Raw genomic sequence first — 12441 nt, forward strand, 5'->3', positions numbered from 1 at the left:
TATACTACTTACAACAATAGTATGCATTACGTATTTTTTGACAGTAGCTCTATCCTTTTTCTTCTTTTAATTATGCCTTTTGTTGTCATAGCACAAAGTCGCAAAACTAAATCATCTCTTTACGGCACACAACACAAACTAGCTGAACCCACTTCCGCATTCAACAGTTAGTCGTGCACTTCGCACAATTCTCGTTTTCCATTTACTACAGGGGGAATGATATCCTGCAATGGCACACAAAAGGCTTACTGCAGAACATGAGTCCAATGCGACGAACACAGCAGACGACGAACACCGAGAAGTCTCGTCTGCTCTCCCCGCGAAGAAACGAGAACACAAACCGATCAGGACCAAGTTCGGGTCGACCGGCAGTCCTAAAGATGTACAGTTTACTGATCCAGTTGTCGGTATCATTATGGCGCTGTCATTGCCGGCAGCGTTACTTATATTCTGGTATTTTACACTGCCCTGTATGTGGTGGGTATTCAAGTCGATAGTTGGCGCGGAATTTATTCGAAACATGGCTTATCTGAAAGAAGGTAAGTGTGATTAAATTAGGGTACCATTGACATCATCATAAGCACATTCGAAGAAAAAAATAACTTGTTATATAGCAATATGTAATTTTTTTAACATGTGTGAAACATGACTGTTAAAACGTTGTGCAGCTACCCACCCTACCCATAATGTAAATGTTGTTTGCTTTTGAGAATCAGTACAATTATGAAAAATACTCAATTTAATGAAATGCATTGTAAAAAAAATGTGAGCAAATTCTTCTTTATTTATAATATATACAAGATATTTCTTTATCTGGTATTATTAGATTTATTTAATTTGCTGGTATCACAATTACTCTTGTGTGCGTGTACATTTTTTGGCTATTTTTGTCATCAACAAAGCCACATATTTTTCAAATGAAAGTCAATTTTCTAACAAGGAAATGTTAATCGAAAGTCTAAGTTTTCCATACTGCAAAGGAATAATTTATTAGTTATTTTTTTCATGGATAAATGCACTAAATTATTAGAGTCCGATCCATATACAAAGTTAACAATCAACTGTATTGTTTTTATCATACATCATTGATATTAAAACTTTGTTAATATCCCTGCAACATTGAATCTGCTAAAATTTAACATAGTAAATATTATTCTTTCAATAGTATGTTATTGTGCAACTATTAATCTAAAAAAATATATAATACACCTTCTAATAATATAGCTATTACCTGTAGTTGTCCGTCAGTAAAATATTTCTAGATGTAATTTGGAAATTCATAATATATTGTCTCACTTTTAATTTTAAAATATTTATAGATATAATTTTGAAATTCATAATATATTGTCTCACTTTCAATTTTAAAATATTTCTAGATACAATTTTGAAATTCATAATATATTGTCTCCTGTTCAATTTTAATTGACACAAATACAATTCATTTCTAGAGGTTGTGACTTGAAATATTGTGTTTTTTTACCAAAACCACCTTTATTACTTTTTTCTATATTAACACTTTTATGTTTAACACTTTTATGGAATACATGTTGTTGAAATTGTAAATGCAACAAAACAAAACTATATATTTTAAGACATTACATCAGCTCTGACGTCACCGTGTGCAATGTGGATACCAGCAGATGAAAGGGATTATCTATTAAACCATTCTGATGAACAGATCAAGAGATTATCCAATATATCAAAAGAAGAATTTGCAGAATATGTGAAAAGAGGGGAACCAATCATTGTTACTGATGCTTTAAGAGGTGAGACAAACATTTACTCAATTTCTGCATACATGTAAACATATACGAGTGTGAAGACAGCGTACAGTTCCATTCACATGCAATTCACATGCAATTCAAATACGATTCACATACCATTGATTTCAAATTATCCACCACACAGTGCTAAAAAACAAATAAACAATGATGTTGACGATGTTATTATTTATATTTGACACATGATGCACAAGGAACTGTAAAGCACACTATGAAAGTATTTATAACCTTGAATGTCTAGAAAATACAAAAATTGGTCTCTATTTTTACCCCACAATAATATTGTTACATTGGTTCAAATTACTGTATATCAACATTTGAGAGTATCAGTCGTATTGATTCATAAATGAATCAAACTGTATACTGTCTTTACACACGTTAAACATATACCAGCCAGTCAATGACTGACCACTATTGCATCGACATCAATAATATATATATTGATTATAAAGGTCTTGGAGATTTCAGAATGTGCATAAATTCAAGTCATATATTTTGCTTATTTTCCAATGTTTTTTGCGAGATCCCAAAAGCTGTGAAGGATTTATAATTTGTGATATAAGACACTTTTCAATTTCAAATTCACAAAAAAATCTATTTTTATCAATAGACTTATATTTCTTGTTTAAAAATTGAACATACTCAGCATCATGATTCCTTTCATAAACTGCAGTGCTCCAAAAACTTCTGACAACAAGTATACATGTATGTGTGTGTCATTCAAGTTTTGTGCATGAAGTTTAAGAAAATTGCTATTTACAGGATCTTGCATTAACAGGATGACATTTTAGTTCAAAAATGATGAATTTCAAGTAGAACTGAAAAGTGTATCTACAAGTACCCATTTTCCAGTTTGGCCATAAAAAGATACAGAGTCAGCCTGAAATATCTAGGCACGGTTGGGATACCAGAAACACATTATTTTGTTATTTTGCCTAATATTGCAAAGATTTCTGTATAATAAAAAAATCAGCATTGTTGTAAGTAATGATATATTTCTGATAATTAAACTACATAATTTTGACTGCCAGGACTTTTTCATAGCAATCATGAAGACAAAATACTATGAAAATCGCTGGCATTCCATGTCGTAGGACCCCCACAGGAATTTTCAGTGCTGCAAAATTTCATAATTGCCACTGGCTTGTGAAAATTTGTTATGTCATTCCTTTACATGCGGGCTAACAATATTGATGATATCTTTTCAGATTGGGAAGCTTATGGGAAATTTAACTGTACATACCTTATAAAGAAGTACCCAGATGTGGAGTATTTTGATTGGCAGGTAATGTGTGGCCATTACATTCGCTAGAAGTTTCTATACACTCAACTTCTTTTCTTGGAGAGTTTGATCTTGACTGATTCATTTGACTTTATACCACAAAGTGTGATGTCATACTTACATGTCATAAAGTACATCCATTAGTTTCATCTGTTTATTGGTCTTGTTTAGGGCTGTTAATTATTTGAATGACAGTGGTCGTCGTACCACGCATGCGGGAGATATGTGGGTCTCATATGAACAAAGATGGCGACTTTGACCTTTGCATAGACTAATGGGTACAAATGGGGCGTAACCAAGCTTTGACTGGGTAATTTATTTGGTGATTGAAAGGTATCAATGGAGTCATTGATGCAACTTAGTGCACGTTGTGTCCAGGTCAAAACTCGTACTCGTGATTTCCATTCAAAAAGTGCATTGAATTATGGGTAAATCAATGTTTATCAACACAAATGTCGCACATGGGCTTACCAGTAGTTGCTAACCATTTTTCGAGGTGATCACAATAACCAAAAAAACAACAAAATGGAAATATAACTTGAATTTTTTTTTTGAAAGTGTTTATTTAATCTCATAACTAACATACAATAGCCTGTGTGCGTTAAAAGTTAATTCATTCATTCAAAGTTGTAGCATTTTTTTCAAAACCTAGACACTAAATATTGAACAGGGGTTGCTATAGTATTTTAACTTTTCCTATATTACTTATAGCGAGTCAGTCAAACTGAACTGTTTGTTTGTTTGTTAATTATAGGGAGGACGCCGACTTCCGTTGCGGTATATTACTGAACGATGGGATGAATCTGAATGGCAATGCATCAGTGGATATATAGATATGTCACTGGAAGTTAATGAAAAATACATACACGTATGCATCATTTATCTTATCTTAAATTCCCATAATGCATTGCAATCACATACCTGTTTCGACAAAATGTTTTATGCAATTGCAAGAAGTCTGTTTCAAGGTTTATTTGTGCAAGATCACAGCTTCAGAAATTTTGTGGCAATATTATCTCCCTTGAAGACTACTTAATACGTGTAAAGTGTTTACACCATACAAAATAATACAGTGCATTTTGCCACAGAAACAAAATTCCATATTTCCGTACTTGACAGGGCTGTGTGACCATCTTTCATTCATTATTTAATGAGTTATCCAGTGTGCTTCTAACTGGAATGATCTTGCAGAGATCCTGAATCAAAGTGGATATTCGTAAATCAAGTTGTTGACTTCAAGCTGAAGAACAACTTAAAATCATATGTTCCTGTTGTGGCTCCTGATTGTCTATAATATTTATATATCAAATTAAAAATTCTGTTACTGTAGAATATTTTATTTTCGCTATTTTCACTGAAGGATTGATTCAGTAAAAATAAAATCCAGCAAGTATATCTTTCTCCCTATATTTTATATTCAACTCGTCAAAAATCAGTGAAAATAAAATCCATACAAAATACCCAAAAAGTCTATTCAGTGAAAGTTAATTCCAGCTAAAATAAAGTATTTACGGTAACATTACTATAGTAAGATGCAGTTCAAGAAATCCGTGGCATATGGTGGCCATTTTGTTTATCCTATTGTATAATAATGCATTAATGAACTTGAGATTAGGGCAAAATGTTGAATTCCAAATGTTGAAATTGATGCACAAGTTTTCTAAAACACCAATATTTTGCTATTTTATTCATTACAAGAAAACAAACAATTTCATCTTTTGAAATTAATGTCCCCTGAGGTGCATTTGGTGACAAACGAATGGTCACCATATGCCACGGATTTCAAGATTCAAGCGAATCTCTGTGCGTCAATGGCACATCTTTTGGCATATATAGGACACACTGGTGCTATTTTTATATTAACCAGACCCAGTGAAACATACAATATAGTATTTCTTCAATATTATATTGCATAGGACTGGGTTCAACAGATGCCACCTCCATATTTCTTATCACATGACATCTATACTGATGGCGGATTGGCTTTAAAAAAGGTAGCATTGACCGGTTTCCTGGGTACCCCTGGTACTGGCGTTTCCCCGCATTTAGACGAAACTTGTGATACTTTTATGACAGTACAGGTGAGTAAACGTAATATTGATTTCATATGGCCATTAAGAATTTGTAATCCATTACCATAGTGATCAAGTAATAGGGGGTGAAATGGTCATAAAGTTATGAAATTAAACTGAATTCATATACTGTAAAATACTTTATTTTAGCTGGAATTAATTTTCAATGAAAAGAAATTTTTGCTATTTTGTATGAAGTTTATTTTCATTGATTTTTGATTTGTAAAATATAGAGGGGGGGTATTTAAACTGGGTTTTATTTTAGCTGGAATTAATTTTCAATGAAAAGACATTTTTGCTGTTTTGTATGAAGTTTATTTTCACTGATTTTTGATTTGTAAAATATAGAGGGGGGTATTTAAACTGGACTTTATTTTAGCTGGAATTAATTTCCAATGAAAAGACATTTTTGCTGTTTTGTATGAAGTTTATTTTCACTGGGAAAAAAAGTATTTACACTGGATTGTATTTTTACTGATTTATCTCTTCAGCGTGTGGAAATAAATTCCAGTAGTGAAAATAAAGTACTTTACAGTAGAGCCATTCTAAAAATGTCAACCAGTTTCATCCAGTATTGCCTAGGCAACACAGATTTGCTTTATCAAATTCAAATGTTCTAATTATCACATTTATCTTACCAATTTATTACGTTCACACTGTTCATCGGCATTGCTTGTATCACATATTTTCACTGCTCTCTGAATCAAATGCAGCGGTATTTTTGTTTTCAAATGATGAAATATGAAAACGTTTTATTTTCACTGGTATTTAATTTCAGTATTTTGATGCTTTGGGCAACTGGGTTTAATTATAGGGGATTTTACTTAAATTAAAAACCACTGATTAATTAATGAATTAGTTATGAAAAATATGAACATTGTAAGCAATACACATCTTTCCAGGACTGTAATCTACAATTCAAACCTACTGTAGAATACTTTATTTTCGTTTGGAATTAATTTTCGTTATTTTCGCTGAAGGAATGATTCAGGAAAAATAAAATCCAGCGAATATACCTTTTTTCCTATATTTTACCTTCAATTCGTCAAAAATCAGTAAAAAATAAATTCCATACAAAACACCCAAAAAGTGTTTTCAGCGAAAATTAATTCCAGCTAAAATAAAGTATTCTACAGTATCTGATTTTACCACTTTTAAAATTTAGCTATCTGGTGTGAAGAACTGGAGTGTATCTTGGCCAGTAAAGGTTGGAGATGAACTGAAGTGGGACAAACCCCGACTTGTAACGCTGTATCCTGGTGAGTTTTAAAACAATACCCAGACACGTAAAACTATATGCTATAATTTTATATATGCTTTATACCTTTAATTATGTAATTTGCATGTTTTCTCTTTCCTAGGGGAGGCTATGTTTTGGTATGTCAGTATGCGCCATCATACAGAGGTAGTTGATGGATGTTCACTCAGCTTTTCATATCAGTTTAACACTCCGCCCACTCTCTATTTTAAGAATTTGTTGGAGACTCTAAATTCTGTGCCAAGGAAAGAACGGGATAGACTCTATGCCAGTACGCATGCTTCACGACTTGACTTTGTTGATGTTTGCAGTATAGTTACAAACAATGGCAATGAGTATATAGTTTGATGTGAACTGTTATACTGCCCTCTTGTGGAATGCCTGAGAAGTGGCCTCACTGGCAAAGATTATATGTATTCTCGGGAGCAGAGCTATGTCACAAGACGTTCCACGTTTCTAAGACTCGCACCACTGTACCACTTATTTCTATGGGCTCTGCGCGCGCTGCTGAGGAACGCGTAATGCCGAGCGAAGAGCCGATGAAAATTCGTGAAAACAGGAATCTTGAAGTAATCCTGAACAATGAAATTTAGCTGCGTTACACACGCAGGGGTAATCTTGTTACACTGTTCAGGGGAGTCTCAACCACCTTCCTAAAGTACCATTTTCTGAGAGTTTTCAGCCTTTGTTTTCACCGTGATGGTTGCCATGCGGTGAAAATGTCTGGATGTCCGCCCGAGAATACATGTATTTAGAAGTTTGATTGGTTGATAAGACTTTTGTTCTGATATGTACTGTATGTGTGTTCATATTCAGTGAAATACAGGATTTAACATTTTCACCACCAGACTTTCCCGCTCAAATTTTTCTGCACTTTTTTCTTATATTGTTCAATATTTCTAAAAAATGAACCCTAAGTTTTGAGCTAACAGACAAAATTTGAGTCTATTTTCAGTTTTTATTCAAAAAATTTGGCTATTTTTGTCCCAATCTTCTGAAGGAAAGTACAGACTATAAACATGACTATGATAGATAGTATTATTTATCACCTTGGTGATGGTGTGAATCTGGGATACAGTTGATTTGTGTATGTATGATTGTAATGGATTTATTCAAACTATTCGGTCATGTGATGGTACTCACATGATGGTAGTCACATGATTGATGAATATTTTCTGTGATTTTGTGAGTATACCTCATTATATTTTGTAAAACATACATAAACCTGTTATCATCATGCTTTTTTTTACTACTGGTATGTTAGAATCAAATTTGCAGTAATTCAAATATTCAGTGCTTTGTCATTGGTTTCGAAAGTTCAAAACAGGGATTTATAATTTGACTTCATCTGGCCAACCGCCTGGAGTCATATTTTCAGAACCCTCTACACCAAATCCATCCATCCTTTGCATGTACCTGGTACTTCATGTGGGAAATATGCACATGCAGTGGTTTAGTGATTAGATCCAAGATGTCTGACTGACAGCCATTTTGTTTTTTTAAATGTGGTATCTTGGACATGCTTTGTCAGTTTTTGTTCAAATTTGATACACACAGTCACTATACCATAACAGTTATCCATGACAATTTTTTTACAATTCGTTCCTATATCCTATATCTCCAAGACTTTATGGACAATTTAGATTTATATTTGGCACATATATCATACATGTTCGAATACATGTCCATCTCAGTTTGTTTCATAAACAGATCAAAGATGGCCGACTGGCAGCTATCATGTTTTTTGAAAATGTATCGTTGATATGCATGATGATTTGTTTTATGATTTGATCAAAGATGGTCTACTGCCAGAATTCTTACTTTTTGGCCTTGCATATCTCTGATACCTGTGTACAGTGTCATATTTTTGTCAGATTCATCATAAAACACTCCAATTTTTTACTTGTAAGAATACCTTCTAAAGGTTATATTAATTGTTCATAGTAAAAAAATAAAGAAAATTAAAAAAAAATATTTAAGAAATGTACATAAAATATTTAGAATAACATGAGTGATTTTGTTTTTGAATGGCTTATTATCTCGTACAACTGGTTCCAACTGCTGTTCTAAGACTTTGTAGGTACCAATGCAACTTGCTACGGGTGACTCTTTTGACTCTCAGAAGCAGCAACATTTACACATGACGTGCACGCACTCGTAGACAAAAACAGCACACTGCATTCGGGCCTGAATAAAACGAAATATAACAATCATATTACACTTCCGGTAAAATAAACAATTTAATGAAACACGTATGTATGCGCTATACATAAACTTGATGAAATAAATAGAAGCACTATACTTGGTATAGGACGTCATCAAATACAGGAATACTGTGCGAAATTATAGTTTTCAGCGTTAGCCACGTACACTGTGTGGCAACTACGGTCGATCGACCGACTGATCTGTTGTTGAATGTTTATCTCCCGATTCAAGTATTCACATAAAACATAACACGTCCCAAGTAATTCAAGACTCCGTGTTGGGAAGATAATGTTAGTGTTGTTCGACCTGTTCACAAATTAAAGGTAATTCTTCGAGAAAACGCCGACATAACTTTACATCTTTGACCTCTGAGAAGTTAACGCACAAATATATTGATTCTACCAGTATAAACTACTCATTTAGACTGGCAGGCAAAAAAAATTCCTAGAAACGAAAGAATATGTAAACTCTGCACAGATGATGAAATTGAAGACGACTACCATTTCTTAATAGGATGCAGTAAATATGACATACCCCGTAATAAATTATTTAAATATATAGAGGACAAAAAATCTGACTTTTTAAAAATGAATGAAAAAGAAAAATTTCGATTAATTATGACAGGCTTTGCAGGAATAGAAACTGCATAATTCATACATAAAAGTATGAACTTAAGAGATGAAACATAGCAACTCCATCAAATTAGTCTGCAGGTAGTTTTAATGCAATGGCATATTTAGTAGCTTAGTAGTTCTATTATACTAATTTTCATGTTTTTTTTCTTCCATTCTTAGTTACATTTATTCAATGTTTTATACCTGATTTTGGTGGAGTGAACTGTATTTCAGTTTTGCTTTGTTCTAAACAATAACATTAGCTTGTCATGTTTTTCCTTGTTCTATAATTACTTGTATTTAATGTGCTATTTGTGATATTAGTTGTGTGAAGTATTATTTCTGTTTTTTGTTTTACAACCATAGATGTAGTAGATTTTCGTGTTGAATAAAATTATTATTATATGCTAGAGATGGTATCCATCTACATCAAGGTGGTGCAAGTATTCTTGCATTAAATTATATCAGCAAACTGAAATCTGTTTCCATAAAAAGAATTGATTATTCAAGACATCACAACAGACGTGTAAAAGTAAAGCCTCAACAGAATACTGCCAGATCTTACTACAGACAACCAAGAGGATTCAACAAAAGGAATAGCCAATCATACTACAACAAATATGATAATTTTGATTTCGGCTACAATGCCAAAATGTGGAATAATACCACAAGTTGGCGAGATCAGCAGTACATGCTGCCACAGCACCATCAGCAATACCCAAATAATTATCAACAACAAGGGTATCAACAACACATGTATTCACCACAGCAAAACAGACAACAGTACCAGCAGCATTCACAAGGAAGGGGAAATTTCAATGGTTAATCACCACCTTGGCAAAGAAATAACCGTTACCTGGAGGAGATAAACCATTCATATTAACACTTAATGCAAAGACTAAAGATTGCTTCATGGAACATCCATGTACCTGGGGGGGGGGATTAAATTACTCACTGTTACTAAATTTTATTAAAGGATTCGTTGAATCATGGTTAGATAAGGATTGTAGAATAGATTTCCCAGGATTTAACTTTTTACATAGTGATAGATTAAAGCGTAGATGTAGAGGTAGAAATTCAGGTGGAGTTGTAGTCATCTTTAAATTAAAACTGCAAAAAGGAATCACCAAAATTAACAGTTCTCATAGTGATTTCTTATGGATAAACATACAAAAATCATTTTTTGGGCTAAAAAAAATGACTTGTATGTTTGTTTTTGTTATATTTCCTCAGAGGGGTCAAGTGTTTATGATACATCTACAATCTCGGGTCTTGATATTCATGATCTTTTAGAAAAGGATATTGCTAAATTTAACAAATTTTGAGATATTGTGTTAATGGGTGACTTGAATGCAAGGAGTGGCTTGCTGAAGGACTTTTGTAATGATAGTTATAATAACTTGCCATTACCAAACCATTTTCCCATAGATGATGTGTATAAAAGGAATAATATGGACAACCATATAAACAGCTTCGGTGAAGCAATGGTAGAGTTATGTCGTAATAGTAACTGTCTCATTTTGAATGGGAGAGTTCCAGGTGACTCCTTGGGAAAAATTACTAGTCACCAATTTGGGGGAAGTAGTCTTGTTGATTATGGAGTAATTAGCAGTTCCATATTTAGAGATGTACAGTATTTCAAAGTTTGGCCACTTAACCACCTTTCAGACCACTGTCCTATCTCGTTGTCTCTCACTGCAAACTTCAATCACGACATTAAAAATACTTATAGCAACATTTCCCCATTACCAGGCAAATTTATCTGGGATGAAAATGGGTGTGAAAATGTTGTCAAGGCTATCTCAAATAACACTGTGAAAAAGAAAATTGATGCCTTCCAGTCTCATGATTATGAAAACATAGATGAAGCTGTTAGTCATTTTAATGATATTATAACCAGTGCAGCCAAAAGTTCATTAAAGCTAATTCATCCCAGGGTAAGGAAAAATAATAAAACCCAAAAATAAAAACAATGGTTTAATAATGATGTTACCTCAATGCGTATAAAATTAATTCATTGCTCACGCTTACTTGACAAATTTCCAAGAGATAACCTTATAAGACAGGAAAGATACAGCATCAACAAAAAGTACAAAAAATTAATTCAAATAAAAAAAAAGAATATATAAGCCGTGTGACAAAATTATGGCACTTAAACAAACAAATTCTAAATTATTCTGGAAACTGTTAGAGGAACTTGGAAATGTTGACAAAATAAATAGTAACAGTGACAACATTAATGTAAACGATTGGTTAGATCACTTTAAAAGTCTAAACAGTGAATCTAATGTTGATGAGAGTAGTTTTACCCATACAGTTAGGAATAGTGTTAGTACACTGGAGAGGGAGAATGTAAATAAAATTAATCTTGATTATGAAATCTCAAGTGATGAAGAAAGAAAGCATATTAAATTAGCGAGCGAGGAAACACAAGTAATAGTTTAATAAAGATTAAGACTTTCCTCGCCAGTTACTAAGCAAGCAGTTATGGCAATGTATATAAGCTGAGAATAGCAAAATACGATCATGAATGTTTCGTCTTGATATTTGCTCAGGGGATTAAGTTACGATCGTTTCCGTGAGCTCCCTAAACATAGTTTTTTTTATGGGATTGGCCGTTTCTCGGAATCTTTATGTGCCCCATAGTTCTAGAGATAAACTTTATGGACTAAATATTGTTTTGTGACCCAGGCGGAGCTCCGATCAGGTGACTTTCAGCCAATCAATGATGCTGTAACCAAGTAAAACCTCAGGTAATGATATGATCTCAAATGAAATGTTAAAACATGGTGCACCATATCTCATTAATTTAATTGCCAAATTATTTTGTTTAGTTTTAAAGTCAGGCAAATTTCCTGCATTATGGAACTGCAGTTTAACTATCCCTATTTATAAATCAGGAGACCGAGCTGATTTCAATAATTATAGAGGCATTGCCATCTCCAGCTGTTTATCCAAACTTTATACATGATAGCAGTTTGATGAAATTGTTTTCGCGTATCTGTTAATCGACTTAATTAGCTGATTATTAGCGAATGGCTGTGTTATGTCTGTCATCGTTTAGGCAGGCGAGGTCCTGGACGGAACTCGACTCAGTGATTTGGAACTAATTACGAGATAACCGTCGCTATTCGGACTACTATTTCTGACAGTTGGTATCCGTAGTTATTAATGTAGTGAACGATTAATCAAAAGATATGACGTATTCAGTACTTAGTGTGATTGGCTT

The 12441-nt window shown here is 33.3% G+C and overlaps 1 protein-coding gene across 1 annotated transcript; it reads left to right on the forward strand.

Moving 5' to 3' along the window:
* Positions 1-124: 124 nt before the first annotated feature.
* LOC100372678 (uncharacterized) lies at positions 125-9622 on the forward strand. Its single transcript, XM_002737243.4, has 7 exons — positions 125-539; positions 1593-1766; positions 2990-3066; positions 3818-3931; positions 4980-5144; positions 6301-6394; positions 6497-9622. Exons 1-7 carry the CDS (start codon positions 230-232, stop codon positions 6739-6741), a joined length of 1179 nt encoding a protein of 392 aa, XP_002737289.2. The 5' UTR covers positions 125-229; the 3' UTR covers positions 6742-9622.
* Positions 9623-12441: the final 2819 nt, after the last annotated feature.

This window comes from Saccoglossus kowalevskii, chromosome 22 (assembly GCF_978046115.1).
Source record: "Saccoglossus kowalevskii chromosome 22, keSacKowa6.1, whole genome shotgun sequence".
In the NCBI taxonomy this organism is placed as follows: Eukaryota; Metazoa; Hemichordata; class Enteropneusta; family Harrimaniidae; genus Saccoglossus; species Saccoglossus kowalevskii.

Bases quoted from the DNA above. Each gene is read 5' to 3' on its own strand.
- LOC100372678 (XM_002737243.4), top strand. From the start codon at position 230: ATGGCACACAAAAGGCTTACTGCAGAACATGAGTCCAATGCGACGAAC. The intron at 1,767-2,989 runs GTGAGACAAACA...ATATCTTTTCAG, and splicing joins TGTTACTGATGCTTTAAGAG to ATTGGGAAGCTTATGGGAAA. The intron at 3,067-3,817 runs GTAATGTGTGGC...TGTTAATTATAG, and splicing joins TGGAGTATTTTGATTGGCAG to GGAGGACGCCGACTTCCGTT.